The sequence below is a fragment of the Rhipicephalus microplus genome, chromosome 2, assembly GCF_043290135.1.
Source record: "Rhipicephalus microplus isolate Deutch F79 chromosome 2, USDA_Rmic, whole genome shotgun sequence".
NCBI classification, from domain to species: Eukaryota; Metazoa; Arthropoda; class Arachnida; order Ixodida; family Ixodidae; genus Rhipicephalus; species Rhipicephalus microplus.
This window is the reverse complement of record NC_134701.1, coordinates 276,930,375-276,950,431: the sequence shown is the minus strand read 5'-3', so window position 1 is coordinate 276,950,431 and position 20,057 is coordinate 276,930,375. Positions and strand designations below refer to the sequence as shown.

The 20,057-nt window shown below is 45.4% G+C and overlaps 1 protein-coding gene across 2 annotated transcripts; it reads right to left on the bottom strand.

Annotated features, from left to right (window-relative positions):
- Positions 1-113: 113 nt before the first annotated feature.
- On the bottom strand, positions 114-19,407 carry LOC119163009 (glycine receptor subunit alpha-2). 2 transcript variants are annotated; one of them, XM_075884881.1, is made up of 7 exons: positions 19,253-19,407; positions 15,443-15,555; positions 12,300-12,532; positions 8,222-8,304; positions 7,129-7,293; positions 2,933-3,243; positions 114-1,001 (listed from the first exon to the last, which is right to left on the bottom strand). In XM_075884881.1, exons 3-7 carry the CDS (start codon positions 12,509-12,511, stop codon positions 666-668), a joined length of 1,107 nt encoding a protein of 368 aa, XP_075740996.1. In that variant the 5' UTR covers positions 12,512-12,532; positions 15,443-15,555; positions 19,253-19,407; the 3' UTR covers positions 114-665. The 2 variants fall into 2 exon arrangements, with proteins under 2 accessions (XP_075740996.1, XP_075741001.1); XM_075884886.1 differs by lacking the exons at positions 15,443-15,555; positions 19,253-19,407 and adding an exon at positions 15,226-15,274.
- Positions 19,408-20,057: the final 650 nt, after the last annotated feature.

Here is a 20,057-nt window from a genome sequence, read left to right as displayed (position 1 = left end):
AAACCGTTCTTCCATAATCCGCGTCGACGCCTGTTTCAACCGGGTCAATGCCGTGCGCACCACTGCTGCTTCGCATCTCATCAGGGTTCCCTTCGGGGAGATGGTCCATAATGTTTATTCCATGCACTTTATTGTTGCCTTGATATGAACGCTTGACCGTCGTTGTTGCCTGCAGCAGCTGAAGTGTTGCCTGAACACATGCGTGAAGGCCCGATTCCCGGCATGGAGGAAGGAAACAGTTAGATGGGAGCACTTTGTGATGAGACAGGAAAATAAATAAACAAATAAGAAAAGAATGAAATAAATAAGTAAAGAAAAAAAAGAAAAAAAAACAGAAAGAAAGAAAGAAAGAAAGAAAGAAAGAAAGAAAGAAAGAGAGAGAGAAAGTGCGTCAGCCACGCACACGCCCGGGAGGGCAAGTGTATTTGAATTTTTCAACACTAGTAATGGCGGCCTTAAATCAAGACAGAGTATTCGAAGATTAATTAAAGATGCCGTTCTTTCAATAAAAGTGTTTGTGTAAAATGCAGCTGAAAAAAAAACATCAAATCGCACTCGACAAAGTCGAGTTATCGTCAGTGAAAGGGCCGTGGTTCCGAAGAACGGTTTCGCGTGTTCGGCACAGGACTGAATAAGTGATCTGGGGCTTGTCCGGTGTGGCCACATCACTCCGCATAACGGACGGGCAGCTTGGCGAAGTCCTTGGACGTGATCAGCGGTCCGGCAAAGGCGCCGGCGTACAGCAGCGAGGCCAGCAAGAAGGCGAGCGGGAAGAACGTCTTGCACGCGTCGTCCGTTTCCTGCGGCGAAAGCCGCACCACGCGCGCCAGTCCCGCCGCTGGCGCAGAGGCTGCGGGTGAAGCCGCGGACGAGGTCGCGAGCTTCGTCGGCGAGCCGCCGGCTGTGCTGGCCATTGACGTCATTGGCGAAGGCACGTCGACGCTTGAGGTGGCACCGCGAGGTGGCGAAGGAGGAACAGAGGAATCTTGCAAGTTGTCCGCCTTCGGAGAAGGAAGGACGGAGAGAAGAGAAGAAGCGTAAGAATTGTTGAAATGAGGGGAAGATGGAGGCTTACGATGAAGAAATCCGCGAAAAAAGGGTCTTGTAAAGCTGACTTTTTGGAACGCCTACTCTGGCACCTTCTATGTGTACGATTTTTGTTTGTAATGAGCGTTTAATTTCGCGTCCCAGAACCACGGCCTAATTAGGGGAGCTGCCCTTGTGGAAAACTGTGGATTAATGTCGACCACCCAATGTTCTTCAAGGGGACACTAAATTGAGATGTCACAGTGAAAGCTCAAGGAAAGCTCACAGCTCAAGTTGAGCTTATAATGAGCGGATTTGGGCTTTTTTCTATGCCGAGTCGCTCGTATAGAATTTTCCCGTCTATTGTACCGTTATTGGGGCTTATTTGCATTAAGGAAATATAGTTATTTAATCATCACGTTCTCCAACGTACGTTTGTCATTCACTAGTATCGTGTTCGTCGATGACACTGAGTAGCTGAGTGTATAGGCGTGTGCGGGGTTAAGGGCAAAGGCTCATCCCAGTGCCCCCCCCCCTCCCCGTCTTGATGCATGGGGCAGATTTTGTACCCCACCCCTTTTTTAGATGACTAGGGGAGGAAGCCGGCTCCCCTGACCCTCACCAAATGAGCACGCCTGTGGTTGGGTGTCGAAGTCAAACGAACCTTGGAGGAGTGAACAAATACCGTTAATCATGAGCTAACAAACGTGCGTTCAACCGAAGGGAGACTGCCCTAGAGACAATGTTAAAGAGTGACTATGTGCTTTCGTTCAAGGTGGCACATAGTCTGGCTCTATAAGACAAGAAAATTACGTGATTTATGAAACTATCTTTAGTATTTTAGTGACTTTTTAAAATAACAATCAGAATATTTTCATGAACTGGCAAATTTCATATGCTTCCGCTTGTTTTGGGCTTCTTGTGTGTCACGTGTTTACTCCGTCGCATATGACAACACTGGGCGGGATTCAATCCCACGACCTTCGGGGCAGCAGTCGAGCACCGTAACCACCAGAATACCGTGAGGAGAAAAAAAAGAACAAAAAAACAACGATACTTTACGAATAGTAAAACTTGTACTCTTAGGCCGTACGTATCAAAGCCATGAGACAATTACGCGGTACGCCATGGAGGAAGACTTGGGGTTAATTTGGTCACTTAGGCTGTTGGTCGTGTCACAGTTAACACAGCTAAACGAGTTCCCACAATTTTCTGTCAGCAGACTTTGCTTCTTGCTCTTTACATAAATCATTTTAATGGCACCCATTAAGGCATATGTCTCGTTGTGAGTTGGGCAGTGAAAAGTAAGGATGTGACTATAAATATGAGATAACTTATTAGATTAGTGGAATGAGGTAAGGCAGCAGAGTGACGGGAAGAAATACAATTACGACAGGGCCAGTACATGTCGCGTTCACAATTGTAATTTATACAGCTGTATACGCGTTCCGCATAAATGTAAAATCTACTCTACAAGGCTTCACGGCATGACAAGATGTTGCAGCGACGACTTGAGGTAGTACAGGGCTTTCACTTTTGAATGAGGTAAGGAAAAGACGCTAATTGTGGAACCGTCTTAGGCAACACAGCTCACCTTGGCTGAACAGAGCACACGAGACGAGGACGAAAGAAAAAAAAAACACAGACGAGCGCTTGTCTGTGTTCTTTTCTTCCATCGTCGTCTCGTGTGTGTTGTTCAGCCAAGACGAACCCATACCAACTCGCTCAAGCTTCCGTTCTTATGTAGCACAGCTCAGTGTCTGGGTAGTGTGGGTATACATCTCGAGAGGGCGGCTCTTTCTCTCCAGCCGTCTTCTAGCATTTCTTTTCTGCTCTCTCGCTCGCACAACTGTTGTCACTGGCTCCGACATGTTCTGCCAGAAGTGTGTAGAATCGCAGCGCTCACCGTGTGCAGTATGAGGACGCACTCGAGGAGCGCGGCGATGATGAAGCACCGGCAGATGAGGTACCACACGTCGATGGAGCGCAGCTGGTGGTCCTGCGCCCTGCTGGTGAAGTGGCTCACCTGCTGATGCTCCAGGATCACGAAGGACAGCGCCATGAGCGCCGCGCGAGTCACGGGGCGCTTCGGGTCGAGCCAAAAGCCGGTCCAAGACAGCAGCACGGGGAACAGGCTCGGCCCGAGCGGATCTATCAGCACGGCCAGCAGCTGGCGCCGGAACGCGGCGCGCACTACGAGCCGCGTGCGCCTCCCACCTGAGAAATTTGATTGGCCAATAGAGCGACCGATTTAAGGTATGCATACATGGGCAGCTAAGATGCAACGTTCGCGAGCACAGAGATAGAAGGTGGGACTTTTCTAGGCTGACAACTGAATGCTTATCCCGAAAAAAAAAGTTCATGTTCTTCAGTTCACTCACCTCATGTGTGACCATCATGTGTGACCTCATGTGTGACCTCATGTGTGACCTCATGTGTGACCTCATGTGTGACCTCATGTGTGACCTCACTCACCTCATGTGGGACCATCATGTACTTCAGTTCACTTGGAAGACGTGTCTCAGTAATGAACTGCAGATTGCGACACCATTTCGAAGAAAGGAATTCAGTCGGGCAGTTATGTTCGGCGACTTTAATTACCTACCAACGAAGTCGAAGCATGAGAAAAATGAGATTCAATGAATGCTTAAGGACCCCGATATCAACGCGCATATAACCTAGCTGGTGTGTTGACTCGTTAAACGCGAATTGACCATCCGTGTCCCTCGACTCATGCGTAGACACAAATGGTACACAAAATCATCATCATGTAATGACGTCGCCGTATTGCGTCATCATGACGTCACAAGTCACAAAAATTTGTGATTCCACCAGATAAACTCAACGCTGGGTAAAAGGGAGGGCTGATCACAAAAGTAGTGCATAACCACACGAGGTGCAAAAAACTTGCGACCCCTGGAGGCAACGGAAGACAGCCTCAGATGCAGAAAGCTCTCGGAGGAAGATCAATACATCAACCGAAAAAAAAAGTCTTCACCATCAGGCAAATGCGTAAAAGTTCCTCGCGAGCTTTGACTAAACTGAATGTCTCCAAGCAATGTCTCGTCTAGATGGATGTGTTAGTAGAACCCTCCGGAAGATAACTGTCTAACTGGGGCTGCTCCACACTCGTGCCTTCCTCGTAAGTATTTTGGTCGTCAGTCTTCTCTAAAGATACCGTCGCAGCGACCGGGAATCTTACATGCCGCCACGTATAGACGGTTTCAAGGTCACAAGCGTTCAACCCAAAAAACTCCCGGTCACCTCAATTATCAGCTCCTAACGTCGAAACTGAAAGCACGTTTTCAAGTTTTTTTTTCAAGGGAAAGGAAAGTCTCTAATTATTTTTTCACATAAAGGCACGTGCGGTAAGTTCAAGGGAATCTCTTACAATTTTAAGATAGCTCAAAAGAACCTCTATTTGAATATATTTCGCCAAATAAGGAAAGAAAAGAGGGAAAAAGAGTGGCTATTTTCTAAAACACTACTTGCCCACCGATGCTATTAAGGCACATCGGTGGGCGAAACTAGATGTCATCAAGGCCGTGTGTTTGTAAACAGTGAGAAGGGTTAACAGCTCTTAGGAGACTTGAAGATTTGCGTCTTTTTAGGCAACCTCCGAAGAAAATTTAAGCCGTGACATGTGCCAGCAAGGTCAAGTCCCGGTGATCTTCAGAGGTGAACGATTACACTATATTGTTAAAAACGCTGTCCTGGAGATTGGTATTGATTACACATTCCAGCCTTTGGCTATGGATACCCCAAGGACGTCCTAGTAAGAAGACTATGGAAGTGTCGGCGGAGCGTGCTAGTAGGATGGCGAGAAAGTCAGCAGAATAAAAATAGGCATCAGTTCACTCGGAAGACGTGTCTCATTAATGAACTGCAGGTTGCGACACCATTTCGAAGAAAGGAATTCAGTCGGCCAGTTATGTTCGGCGAGTTTAATAACCTACCAACAAAGTCGAAGCATGAAAAAAATAAGATTCAATGAGTGCTTAAGGACCCCTATACCAGTGGTGCAAATACAAGGTAATAGGTACTACATGCCTAAGATGACACAATATATTGGAGAACAAAAAGTCTGCCAGTTTGCGTAACGCTTGCATCGGTGAAACGTTACAGTAAGTTAATTAGCGAATTGTTAGACCTAATGCTGTCGGGTGAGATGAAGGATTAAATACACCCACGAAGCGAGAAGATGTTTGCGTTTCGTCGGCGCGAACTCGCGCGTGTGACCTTTGATGGAGGCCTTTGCCCTACAGACGTCCTAATTGGACTTTTGGCAGTCTCAGCTGTCACAATGTCTCGAGAGGAGTAGACTTACGAAACAATGGCACTCAAATCCTGCGCTTCTCGACTTGCCAATATCACGTTTTGTGCTCCCAAGTAATTAATAAGTACGTACATCGTAGCGTTACAGACAAAGAGAAAGACAGAAACCAACACCACTTTATCGATTTTACCTCTAATTAACTAATGATATTGAAAACGTACATGGCGCTAATGAACGGTATAGTCACACCCATACCACTCCACGCCATTAGAGAAAGAAAAACAGTATACCCCTGAAAAAAGTTTGTGAATATTGTATGAAACAGGAAAATGCTTTAATCTGTTGATGTTCCGGTAAAAAAAAAAAATCTCAGCTGTAATAACGTGACACACACTGATGAAACGCGTAGTGCCCATTTTCGAAACGTGGAGGCTGTCATTTTTTTTTATTATTACTGATTGTCACTTCGCACTGCTCCTGCCCTCCTACCCTAATAGTTATGTGAAGTGCAGCGTTGAAACGCGTTATTGTATTGGCAAATTAGTTGTAGTGGTCATCTTTCTAGGCTGCCCCGCCGTGGTGGTCTAGTGGCTAAGGTACTCGGCTGCTGACTCGCAGGTCGCGGGTTCGATTCCCGGCTGCGGCGGCTGCATTTCCGATGGAGGCGGAAATGTTGTAGGCCCGTGTGCTCAGACTTGGGTGCACGTTAAAGAACCCCAGGTGGTCTAAATTTCCGGAGCCCTGCACTACGGCGTCTCTCATAATCATATGGTGGTTTTGGGACGTTAAACCCCACAAATCAATCAATCAATCAATCAATCAATCAATCAATCAATCAATCAATCAATCAATCAATCAATCAATCAATCAATCAATCAATCAATCAATCAATCAATCAATCAATCAATCAATCAATCAATCAATCAATCAATCAATCAATCATCGTTCTAGGCTGCTTACATTACCGACATAAACAAGAGAAATAGGAACTGGTCAAACGCAATTTTCACTTCGCAGATCATTTTGTTGTGGAGGCTCTAGAACTCCGCGACTGTATAGATAGACGGTTCGTATACTGACGTCACTGAATCAGACACGTTGAAGCACCGCACTTTCAGAAACTGGGTTCGTGACGTCACGTGATTCTGAGGTAGCTTTTGTCGTTTACGCATAGATGCTACTAATGAAGTTGCGGTCCCGTCACGACCTCATCGAAACACGCTGGTTATAGTATCACTGCGTCAAAGGAGCATTAAAAGAGAAGAATCATTTTCCTCATATTTGTAAGTTACTGTTCCGTAATTCGAATTTGCCGCGAGCGCTCTTGCCGTGAGCAGACGCTTGGCAAACGAGAAAGTGCCCGAAGATAATATCCGGTTGGCGACGCCACCTTGAAATTTCGGCACCAAATGTCGTGACGTCGTAGATATTGACGTTATCTACCAGGCCCTACGTCTTTCCTAATGAGTAATTATGAAGTGTATTCTCCTCTGAGGGAGCCATAAACTTAAGAAAAACCATGTTTCAGAAAATTTCATTCTGCCAATGTCACCAAATACGAAAAATACATTTTAAAATATGTGATGTGAATGGTGCCGATTTCGGCGCAGAATTTAAAAATAAAACTTTGAGCTTGATGTATTAATAAACGTACGATGGTGAAATGAACGATAATAAAGTGTTCAAAATATAATTTATCAGTTTACAATGATTCGTTGTTTTACTTTAGCGTGTATTTGGAAGATACCCCCGTGACGACACGCGTAGGCTATCAATATCACGTCCAGTGTTTCTTGGATGGTTCGCATAAGTATTTTATTTCTTACCGCCAGGCAAGTCGTCCACCACGAACAGAGGCAGGAGGCCGAGAAAAGTGAAGGTTCCCTCGCCGACTTCACTGGAATCGAAGTGGATGCTCTTCTCGGACACCCGGAACGGACTCTGCTCGTCTCCTATCCAGCGCAAGATCGACTGGTGGTCATCACTGTCCGCTGCGAGTCGACAGAGAGGGTTGGCTAAAGTACCGAGTTTGAAAGCAGCCAATTTCAATGCACTTCACTGCCGCAATACTGTGCATTCCACTTCTCGGTGAAATACCGTTCGACGAAAGGAGATTAAAAAAACAAAAAAAAAGTTGGCATCGTGGTTCAGCCGTCACAGTTTACGTTTGAACGAAATAGTAAAGATTATGTTCTCCTCATGTAAGTATGACGTCACTTTTGGAAAGTCTCGGCGGGCCTTATACGAATGTGCACGTGAATTTGGCGCGAGGGCCGCGATTTTTGAATTTGACGTCCAACTTCCAAGTGCGGCCACCAGCTAAGGAAGCGGACGGCAGCACTTTCGTTCGGTCGCGCTTACGTAGCACTCTCTTTTTATCTTTGTAGCCATCGCGAATCTTTACCAAGAAGAGATATGAAGAAGACAAACCACAGTCTGTTGCTGGACGGCGCAGCTTTCCAAGGGTAATCGCCTTCTTTCCACCAAATTTTTCACTTTCGCGCGTGAATACAACTGCTGCATTGATAGGCCCGCAGGCGCACACAGCGCGCAACAGGCGCGAACCCAGTGGTGATAACGCGATTATTAGAGAAAACGTAGTTCTATTGTCACTCCATTCACATACGTAGCGACCCCTTAAAGTACAGAATCATCCTCCCTTCTCTTCCAGCATTTACACTCACACGTCACATCACTTCTTTTTTTAAATATGACCACTGTTTCTTTGTCAAAAGGTTGGATTCACACAAACTACAGCAGAAAAAACTTACACGGCCTACGCTCTGCCAGTCACACAAGGGTAAATATCAGTGATACCGATTATTTAGGTAATTTTTCTTTGTGTTGTGCAAGCACCGTCATGAATTGGCCTGCTGCGCCAAAGAAAGAAAATTGAAAGCATACTTGGAGAAGACTTACTATTTACGATGGACATGTCGCAGACGTGAACGTCGAAAGGATAATAGATGTAGTCAATGTTGCAGCAGAGAGCGAAGTTCAGCCTGAAATGGAAAACGAAGTGGAAGAGTCAGCGTTTCATTAGTCTTTTTTCGCAGCTTTCACGAAACGTGAGCTGAATTCTGTGAGCGAAAGACCCGTCGATCAACAGCGGTAATTGGAACTCAACTAAAGTCTGATAGTGACGAACGAATGAACACACACACACACACACACACACACACACACACACACACACACACACACACACACACACACACACACACACACACACACACACACACACACACACACACACACACGCACGCACGCACGCACGCACGCACACACACACACACCGTTCTTATCTGTTCTTATATATACATGTATAAGAACAGATCTAATAATAAAATAAAACCAAAATGCATCTAACAAACGCCAACTTTTCAAGGAAGACGGGTGTGGGATGCACCGTCACTTGACGCCACTCTTTTTATTGCTTGAAGGAGAATTAGAATTGACGCCCCTCTTTTTATCGCTTGAAGGAGAATTAGAATTTAGATTGGTTCGCGAGGCTCAAGTTGTGCCTTTAGAACTCTTAAACAGCCCACTGTCACACTTTCTTGACATGACAGATTCCCTGCCTGCGCAGACAAAAAGAGGTGCACATTGTCATCTGGCCTTGTGTTTGCTAGGATCCATGTCGTACTCTTATAGTAACACATCTATCTGTTTGCATTTAATTTAGCTGGCGCTTTATGTTTCGATTCGCACTGTCAAACACAACTTGATGGCAGTGCTTGTCAAGGAAACAAGCGAGTGAGCGTGACATAAAACAAATGGTAAAAGAAAGGGAGAGTGGGGGTCCAACCGAAAGACAGCTATCTGGTTTCGTATATTGCGCACTGTAAAGGACACAGGAAGGACAGAAAGAACTAGATATTATGCACATAAGATTATTTTACGCGAAACTTACTTCACGTGGAAACTCTCAGGTTGAATTGAAATCTGTTTCTCGTGCCTTTCATATTTGGTGCAAGCTGACTTCGCTCGCCAGTAGCTTTACAACATAGCCCCGCCGCGGTGGTCTATGTGGCTAAGGTACTCGGCTGCTGATCCGCAGGTCGCGGGATCGAATCCCAGCTTCGGCGGCTGCATTTTCAATGGAGGCTAAAATGCTGTAGGTCCGTGTGCTTAGATTTGGGTGCACGTTAAATATTTCCGGAGATTTCCACTACAGCGTTTTTCATAATGTTTTGGGACATTAAACCCCACATATATCAGTCAGCTTTACAACATCGCGCATAAAGTTACGGCAGTTATAGCAAGGCAGTCCAAGTAGCCACAGTTCGTGGTGCATACGCGGAATCAGTAGTGATCACATATCATTGAAAAAAGGCGTATACAGGGGATGTGTCGGGCCAACGTTTCAACCTTCCCCAAGGCTCGAACAGAACTGATTTCTTTAGCGCTAGCGTGTCTACGCTTCGGCGGCACGGTGGTCGCACTTCGATGAAGGCGACATGCTGTATAGGCCCGTGTATGCTGCGTGATGTCAGAGATCGCCAGATGTCCCGAAATTTTACCGAAGTTCTGGACCCCTCTACTTCGGCGTATGTCATAATCATATCGTGATCTGGGGACGTTAAAATCTGGATATTGTCATTATGAGAAGCCAGCGCCGGCAACTGATGATCGTGGCTCAAGATGGGTAGAAACGCGCCAGTCGTTTTTTGTCTCGCGAGGAAAAGCTGTTGGTCAATAACAGGAAGTACTTTGACAGGCCGAGAGCAGCGGTCACACGCGCCTTATCAGGAATCAACAGACGGCTCGTATATTTGTATGTGCTGCCTTCTCGCCACTCAGCTTGCGATGAAGCAACAGGGAAAGCCGGCATGACCAGTGCTGTAGGCGCGTTTTGTTTAATCACGCCAGGTTGGAAGCTAAAAGAGTTAGCTGCTAGTGATCGGATCCCATTTCAATTTCTTGCTATCGCTTACATTGTTTCCGCCTTGCGACAAAACTGCCTTCTTTTGTTTATTTTTCTCCTTCTAAAAAAATGCTCGTAAAACTAGTCAAGTGGATTGCAGGTCGTTCTTAGCGAATGGAGGCATAAAAAGTGTAACGCTTCTAATAAATTTTATACGACTTCGATGCAGTCGCTTCGTTTAGCATGACTATATTTCATCGCCGTCACGCTTCCTGGGTGGACTGCCGTAACGTTTACTGCATAGCGCTGACTTTCATCCACAACCTTGAAGGGACGCTGAGCCGTTGACAGTTCAGAAAGAGTTCCAGCAAAGTTTTATATCGAGGATACGGAAAGGTCACGACTAACGCCATACGCTCGCTATATAAAGTAAGGCGCTTAAAAAACCCCGGCCAGATCAAACGGGATGTAGTAAACGGAGTGCTTGTTACATTTGTTAGGTCACAGTGCTTATGAGGCAGCCTTCAAAATAAAAAGTTGGTCGTGACGCTATCAGCGGAAGCCAAACGCAGCAGAATTTGGAACAGTTTTATACTGTGGATGCTAGTTCCATACAGCACGCCATATAAAGCCACGCGAACTTGTTTCTTCCTTTTCGTGTGAACGGGCTTCAGTATACACTTGTGACGACCACCCGGGTCAGATGCAACAAAACTTTTGGGAACCTTCGCGATTGTTGCAAGGTCAATCTTGATTGTTGTTCTTACGTACTACACATAAGTATACATAGTTGAGTTACATAGTTAAGCTTGAATGCTCAATCACGCATGTATGAAAGATTGCGCATTTCAACTACGATAACATTATCGACGACTGCAAATCTGCTTGCCGTTACCGTTGCGTTGAAAGCGTTATTTTTTTTTTGGCCCCGAAGTTCCTCCTATAAAAATTTATATATTTACGGGCTTGAGTTCTACATTACTCGCTATCAAAATCACGTGATAAAACGTGGGAGAAACGGCACGCTTGATTATGTAAGCGTGTGATATAGCAATAACGGGAGCAGGGGAGTCGGTAATGAGGATACCGAGAAAAGGCGTTTACGAATAAGACCTCCGGTGAGGCTCCTAAAAAGGGGGATATATTCGGCTTTGCGAAGATGAACGCCAAGAACGACAGTCAGGGCGAGGTGTGTTTGAGCACTAAAGTGTACTGGGCGCACACTGGAAGTGTACTCTAACTTTTGTTTTCAAGCATTAAGTTATTGCTTGCAGAATATGGTACTATACAAATTCAAATTTACTCGTGAAAAGGAGCCCACGCTCTCCAATACCACTTTTACGAACAAGCTTTGTTAAATAGGTCCGTGGTAATACTTCGCTGCATTAATAAAATTTTTGTAATTGCAAGACAACACTGCTTTCCTCTTGACTTTAGCAACATTCCTAATAAGGTACATTTTGGTCACCTTCAAACTGATTGTGTGAGAATTAGGAAACACGATGCGGATAGTAAACACATACATGCGTAATAATTGTTCGTTTACATTGTTTTGACAAATACTTTCCTTCTGCCATCTTGCTGCCGCAATGAATCTGTTGATGTGTGGCGCTTGTCAAGCTGCTTTAATTCCAAACACTTACTGCGTAACTGTATGTGGTAAATAAAACTGATAGGGTTCCTTATGAATTTGCCTAAGACGACCTGAAGACGAATGCCATTGTGTTCTTTGTCTTCAGCCAATGAATAGATCGCCCTCCCCAAAAGCTTTGTCTAACGTGGTTTTGCATTGCCTCCGTGATCGGCCCGTTGCTCATGGAGGCAGTGGAACACGGTGATGATGACGTAATCGTATGACGCCACTCCATGTGACGTCATGATGATGCCATGATACACAATGACGTCATGACGACGTCATATGGTGTCGTAATGCATAATGATGTCATGACAACGTAGTATGGTGAGGTAAGCACTTCATGTCTTTTTAAATCACTTGCGTTCACGCAGTCGAAGGCGGACGCTTGAGGGCCCATTTTCGGGTTTGACAAGGCGTCTAAGGCTTGAGATTTAAAACGAACTTGAACGTTGTATATGTGAGGAGTATACACAGCACCTCGAAGATAATATTACCTCTGGCTCGCAACGATGCGATTGTCGGGTGCTACACGGAACCTCAAACGCTGGTCGGCTTGCGAGTCAAGTGGACTGAGCTTCGTGACTGGTGAGAAGGCAAGCCGTGGCCTCCAGAGGCGGTCTGGCAGGCCTTCGGGCAGGGGAGACGTCCGCTGGCCGTCCACCAAGAGACTGAGGTTCAGACGCGCATCCAGCCAGGAGAACTCCATCTGGCTCGCGAAATAGAGCTCCTGCAGTTACGGCGGGAAAGTCTCAAGAACACCACCAGAAAGACGACATTCATAATACGACTTCGATGCATGAAACTGAAACATGCCAGTTTTGTTTTTTTCAGGCATGCTAAAACATCGCACGTAATTATGGTCCTAAATACTGCTGTTTCTGTTTACCTACCTACAGTGTTAAAAATCACAGCGTATCCACGAGGTGAATGATGACGAGTGACGTGAAGTGGGACGCATGGATTGACGAACGTATACAAACGCTTCAGCAATAAATAAATATATATATATATATATATATATATATATATATATGGGATATGGCACAACGGGAGCGTTGTCAACAAGGATAAATATATTTATTTCCCAACAGTTTCGGGAGGGATCCTCCCCTCCCGAAACTCCTTGTTGACAACGCTCCCGTTGTGCCATATCCCATACCTTCACGAAGACTAACTGGCCCATTGAATTACTACTCCCACTATATATATATATATATATATATATATATATATATATATATATATATATATATGCCCGCCGCAGGGCAAAGGCCTCTCCCATGATCCGCCAATCAAACCGGTCTTGTGCTTTCTGCGGCCACGTTATACCTGCGAACGTTTATTGCGCTGCGGCGGCTGCATTTCCGATGGAGACGGAAATGTTTTAGGCCCGTGTGCTCAGATTTGGGTGCACGCTAAAGAGCTCCAGGTGGTCGAAATTTCTGAAGCACCCTCGGCTGGATTTTTCAGCCGATGTCGGCGTCACGTCATTCACCGCATATGTGTACGTATCTATATATCTCCGACGCACGGAATCGAACCACCCACCTCTCAATTGTGAGTGCGAGGCGTTATCCATTGAGCCACGAAGGCGCACATCGTTCAATGTTCAAACGGCAAGCTATTTATAGCTACGACTTCCCGCGAGCGATGGGTATCTCGGTGCATGGCCTCCGCGACGGGGGGGGGGGGGGGGGGGCGTGTTTGGGTGAACTACTATCGTGCTTTCAGCCTTACCAGTGAGATGGCGCAATGAGCACGCGTCGCCAGATTGTCACCATACGCGGTGGCGCGCGCGCTTTCATCTCCCACACGTATACTTTGCCCCACGGGGAGGGGACGCTCTCGCGAGCGCTCGCTTATCTAGCGGTGAGGACAATCGTGTGCTTTGGGCTTCCCCGGTACGATTCTGTTGGAGTTACCGGGCGCACAGTGGTTACTGCTCTCGTCGCACTGCCTCCGTTTGGGAAAAGGGCGTGCTTTTCAGACACCGCGAAGTAATAACTGAGATGTTTATTCGCGTTCATCTGTACCTGTGAGTACGTTTCGTGCGTCATTTGTACGTGAGCAAAAAGGTTCACGTTTCGATCTGCTTGCCAATCATCGCGTGACCTTCCAATTTGTTGCTATCACGTTCATTGCTTCGCCTTCGCAGCAAAGCTGTGACTTTTTTAATCTGATCGGCCCACCTATCTTCCTGTCACCCATTCGTGCGTTTGCTTTCGCTGCGATTCCATTCAGTTATCCTTACTGACTAGCGGTTATCCTGCATACGTACTACGAGCTCATCCCATGGCCATTTCTTCTACTTGATTTCAACTATGACATCCTTAACCCCGGTTCGTTCCCTGACCAACACTGCTCTTTTCTTTTCTTAAGGTTACACCTATCACTTACCTATCCGTCGCTCACTGTGTCGTCCTCAATTTATGCTGAACCCTCTTCGTAAGCCTCCAGGTTTCTGCTGGAAAACGCGCGCGCGCGCGTGCACACACACACACACACACACACACACACACACACACACACACACACACATATATATATATATATATATATATATATATATATATATATATATATATATATATATATATATATATATATATATATATATATATATATATATATATATATATATATATATATATATATATATATACCTTAAGGGCCAGTTTTCATTGTTGGGCACCGTAATAATGAAAACTAACCGACATTGATGCCGGGGAAAGCATAGGGAATGTTATTAGAAGTATATGTATGTAAAATGTAAGAAAAAGTGGACGTCACGATAACTTCCCGCCGACAGGGCGGCAAGTCACGTTACTTCACATTTGCATTACAATGTCTTCTGATACCAACCACCCATATACTTTCTTAGGCATAATTAATGATCTGGTATTTCTCATTAATTTTTTATCAAGAAAGAAGGGTAAATGATTGAGGATTCCTTGTCTTGTTAGAAGGAAACGACATACGAAATCAATAGATAACGAAGCCAAAGAAAGCATTAAGAGTGCTATTCAAGAATCATTCGCGAAGAATTCGATAAAATGTTAATGCGACTTTCGGCGTGATCCCCAGGTTAAAATATTTAAGCAGTGATGGTTGATTGAACAAGCCAAAATAGAACACCGCCGGTGCTGAGCTGCCGACATAGTGGCTACGTACTTTGTCCCCACTTACCGCTAAATCGGCAGTAATATTATTGAATGAAAGTAAAACATCTAAGAATTAAACTCGTCAGTCCCTTACAAATTGCAGTATATACTGCGTTATTACTGAACTACACCACAAGGAGTCTGCAACGCCCCTACTGCATTTAAGAAAATGATCACTTTGACTACCGACAGTAAAAGAACGATGCTAATGACTTTGCTCGCTCGTTGGGTAATGAAAAAAATACACCCTAGCGCTCACCTGGTTCACGGGATAGGCGTGAAATGCACTCTGGATGAAAAACTGGAAGTATACGAACTGTACTAAAGTGCTTATTTGGGCCGGTTGGTACATGGTCAACGAAGTGAAAAAACAGCGTCAACGAAGTGAAAAAACAGCGTTGACCATGTACCAACCGGCCCAAATAAGCACTTTAGTACAGTTCATTTCTAATACATCGGGCTCTGTTATATCCTACCCCTTTCTCCGCTCTTCCGTTGTGTCAGCGCCTCGTCCGTCTCTTCTCTGTCCTGTGTCCTGTGTTACGCGCTGTTTTTTCACTTCGTTGGAAGTATACGACTGTTGGTTCACCTGCAGGAGAACGACAGAAAACAGTGCCCGTTACTAACAGACGTTTGTAATCTCTACTAACGATCACTTCATCTATAAGCTGTGACACCGCAGTTGACGCGCCTTTATTACGCCCCGAATAAGTGGCGAACCAGTCACATTGGTGGCACAGAGTAGTCTCAGGACGTTGGCTGCTGCTCAGGATCTTGGCGCAAATCACTGCGGGGGTAGAGGCCGTGAATAGGACGGTGCCTTGCTTATAAAATCAATTCACTTGCAAAGTTTCAAAAATGAATGTATGAAATAATACACATTAACAATACAACGTGATAAAAAAAAAAGCCTAAGGAAACATGTATTCTCGCAAGTCATGATGACGAACACCGTGTGATAATGATTATGTACCGATGATGAAGCAGTGCCTGATAAAATACCCACAATACGTTGAATGCCTTATCTTGAGAACTTCCTTGATGTAAACATTCCTCTTGAGCTTAATTATGAGCTTTCAAAATGATTGACGGGTGGGTGATGTGGTTGTAATTTGCAATGGGTGCGCCAACAGCACGAGGACGAATTAAGGAACAGACTACACAAGTGCACTCTTAGCTTTGTTACTTCCCAATATGTTTGCTTTAATACTAGCTGTACGCTCAAATAATTGAATCTTCAGAAACTGTCCTAGGTCACGTGAACTATTTGCTACATTACAGTTGTCACGGAAAGTGGATTTCCGCATGGAATGTGACTTTCAGAAAAGAAAGCTCAATGATACTACCCAACCGGTGCTGAACAACTTCGGTTCGGACGAGATTGAATATTGATGCGGCAAATACCACTTCAAGGCCTTGCGTTTGCCTGCAAGGCAGTGGTGCCATACCTTATTCACAACAGTTTTATATTAGCTAAACACTGCGCGCTGCAGTGGCCACAAATTCTATGAACATGAACACGATATACATGAACACGAATTCCAGGTTTTACACTTATAAAGATAGCTCACGTGTGTAAAGTGGCCTGTTTACCTGGCCCATGCTTTTAGTCTGCCGTGAAAGCCACTGGCGGCCTCATTTGTTCTAGAGGACTTTGGTAGACAGAATAAAGTTAAAAACACTAACGAAACACTCTCGTTGTGCAACAATCGCTCAAAAGTTTACCCATTTTTTGTGAAAGAGCGGAATTACAATACACGGCTCTGAGAGGTAGCGAAGTGGTATTGCGAGATAGGCTAGTCGAGTGGAAAGAGTCCTTGTAAGTACACGGATGTTTTGTTCTGGCTTTCTTTGATTGTGTGTTCTTTCTAACGTCCACTGCTCTCGCAACCTTTGTGTATTTTCAGAGTCGTGCACTTAGAGGATGTTGCAAGCACCTTCTGGCGATGGTTTGATAAGAGGTGGGCTTTGGATGTGAAAACTAAAGGAGCTCTGTCATTACGGAGTAGAGGGCCACATTGCCCCCGAGAGTGTAAGAAGCAAGAATGGGACACGGCATTTTAACTAAAAGCATCCTTGTCAGTCGAGAGTTTTCAAAACAGAGAAATAAAAAAAATTATATGAGAACAAACTGTTTTTATGTGCACCAGATAAAAAGGGGAGCTGCAGCAAAAAAAAAAAGAAAAAAAAGAAACCTGGTCGTTAGACCGTGGCCCACGCGATTTGCTGCCAGCGGCGCGCCATTGCTCTTTCGACTACCAGTTAGCCTAACTGGTAGATCCTCTTTCGATCTACCAGTTAGTCTAACTAACTGGTAGTTCGAAAGAACCTTATCCAGTTCAGTGCTCTTCTGCGCACGCACGCACACTATGCTCGTGGTTTAGTTGCTTGTTGTTTAGTTGTGGGCATGTGTAGGTTGCGCACGCGCGTATCATTATTGTTAGATGCGCACGTTTATGCGCAAAATTGGTCTCGTTCTCGCCACCTCTCGACTCAAAATAGATGCCTGCATGTGCGCTCGCTACTCACAAATGTACGCAAACGCACACATCTAATTGTGAAATGCGAACCGGTGAATATGCTATTCAATGCGTCTTAAGGTGGTAGTCTCGGAAGTCGGTCGGAGACATCTGTAGTTCGTCGAAAACGTGTCTCACCGGGGATTGATTATGTTCATTTTATAGCCCGTAAACGAAAGATAATTTCTTGCAGTTTCGAGCACAGAAAAAAAAACAGTTTTGGTGCAAATGTTAAGCAATGAATGCGTCAGCAACAAACTGGAATGCCGCACAGAAAACACCAGCACCTCGAAACTTGAGCGCGACGTTCAAGCACAAAGGACAAGCGCGAATCAGCACTACCTAACGGTGCAGTAATATATATATATATATATATATATATATATATATATATATATATACGTTGACGTTTAGGCCGCGGGTCCAGCCTTCATCAGAATATAGTGCATGGTATGAGTATTGTTTATATACATATGAGTATCGATGAGATGAAGATATGAAAACTGACATGAAAGGCGATATATGGGCAAACTTAAAATGCACGTTACTCGCTCCGAAGAGCACCTGATCCACGTTTAAAAAGATATCGTTATGCGAGCACGTGGCTTAACAATAAAGAAAAAAAAACGTAACGTGGCATGCAGTACGACCGATAATAGCAAGGTGCGAAACGAAACAAATATTAAAAATGAACCATAAAGGAGCTATACAAAAGATGTTGCATAGGTGCTACGTGACAAACTGGTATAAGCGATATGTATAGTGCGACTTGCTAACCAAGGAAGATGACAGATAAAACAAAGTGACACAGGTTACACAGTTAGGCAACTCTACGTTTTCCCTCATATCAGACGCGACGGTGTCAAACTTAGAGGAATGACACACAGGCTTCTCTAATATTTGTGCGGAAACAAGACTTGATTATTGTGACGTGTAGTTTTTAAAAAGAGTGGTACGTGTACAGTCAACCAAACAAGTTTGCAGACCACGCGAGCACGTGCCAAACTGCCAGTCCACGCCACATATATAGTGGCGCGCCATCTACCGTTGACCGTAGTGCTAGGGCGGAAACGACTCTTCTTATTCACTGACCTTTCAATTTTCTGCCGCTGCGTGTTGTGCCCACTAATGGTTGAAGGTGCTGTTGCTTCCATCGAGTAAAGCTAAGCCAAGTGAAAGCCAAGTGAAGACGGCCTTGACTAGGTATATTCCAAATGTGCGATCAGCCGTTTTCACCCAAGGCAAACCAAGGCTCCCTGGGCGCCACCATCGTTCTCTGTAGGCTGTTGTTAGTGCGCGTGACCCCCCCCCCCCCAAAAAAAAAAAAAAAAGCACTGCCGAGGCTGTGATGTCGGCTTTTGTGCTCTCGTGCAACAGCCCAGAAAGGAGGAAATCCTCCTCTCCGTAAAAATGGTTCCGCATTCGAAGGGAGAGGAGAACGGGGGAGAGGTCCTCACCAACCTCTGCACATTCGCGGCTTGCTGAACACCCGGTGGTGTCTTAATTTAGGCACAGAGCCGTGCTCCCGACCGGGCTGCAGAAATTAGGTGCCTTTCTCCTCTTCTAACCACTACTCCCACCACCACTTTAATAGCTCCTGGAGCGATAGTTTTGCATGTGTTTTTCTGGGCCGGCACGAGACGCGAGTATGCACAGAGGAGTTGTGGACGGCACCACCAACTTCCGAAGCGCGACATCGTGCGACTAAGAAATGCTCCGCAATTAAAATCCATTAACGCGGAGGCGAGCTCACGCGTGTTTCCCTACCTTCGGCTTCCGTGTAAACGGAGGGTGGTCTGTAGCGGTTGTACTGTGCATCTGCGAAGAAATGCGCCAGCGAGTCGCAGGAGGGATCGAGCAGGTAGCAGGAGCCGTTGGCTGCGTCCGACGCCGCGCTGCCATTGTCGCACAACGCGGACGCCGCCTGCATGGTTCTGTATGATTTGAAAAAGAAAGCGGTTTCAGATTACGCTGGGAAAGTTGTTGGCCAGTGAGGCTGCGCTATCACGTGTGTTGCCAGACCAATGTGACGTAGTCTTGAGTGATTTAACAATTCATAATTGAAAATTTTGTTGAAGCGCACTAAAAAACGGACGGACAGAAGAGGCTGACACGGACAGCGCTTGCTCTCACAACTGAAGGTTTATTACTCAGAAAAAAGGTATTGAAAACGTATACATCATCTTTCGCGCATGCGCATCAGAACAGGGTGCAACAGAAACCACTCTTGTCAGGCTTACAAGAATTGTACATATTACGTATTGCTTGTTATATTTTACAAATACTACATGTCGAGATACGCGTACTCTTTATCATGCAGCACAATCGTAGCTTGGCTAACACAGTGATGTCCCCTCTTTCGGATGTGGTAAGATTCCACTATCTCACATGTGCGCTGATCCTTGTGCCGAAATAACATTACTGTTTATTTAACAATGCACGACGTGAAATTGCTGGCAGCAAGACTATCACATGCACTGTATACACTTACCAGAGGGAGCTGCGTTGCTCACACTGCCCCGTCTCAAAGTCTTGGACATTCGCCGTTAGGGGCACGCGAAAAATAGACGCG

Bases quoted from the DNA above. Each gene is read 5' to 3' on its own strand.
- LOC119163009 (XM_075884881.1), bottom strand. From the start codon at position 12,511: ATGGAGTTCTCCTGGCTGGATGCGCGTCTGAACCTCAGTCTCTTGGTG. The intron at 8,305-12,299 runs GTAATATTATCT...TTTCCATTTCAG, and splicing joins CGCATCGTTGCGAGCCAGAG to GCTGAACTTCGCTCTCTGCT. The intron at 3,244-7,128 runs GTAAGAAATAAA...CAAATTTCTCAG, and splicing joins GGTGGACGACTTGCCTGGCG to GTGGGAGGCGCACGCGGCTC.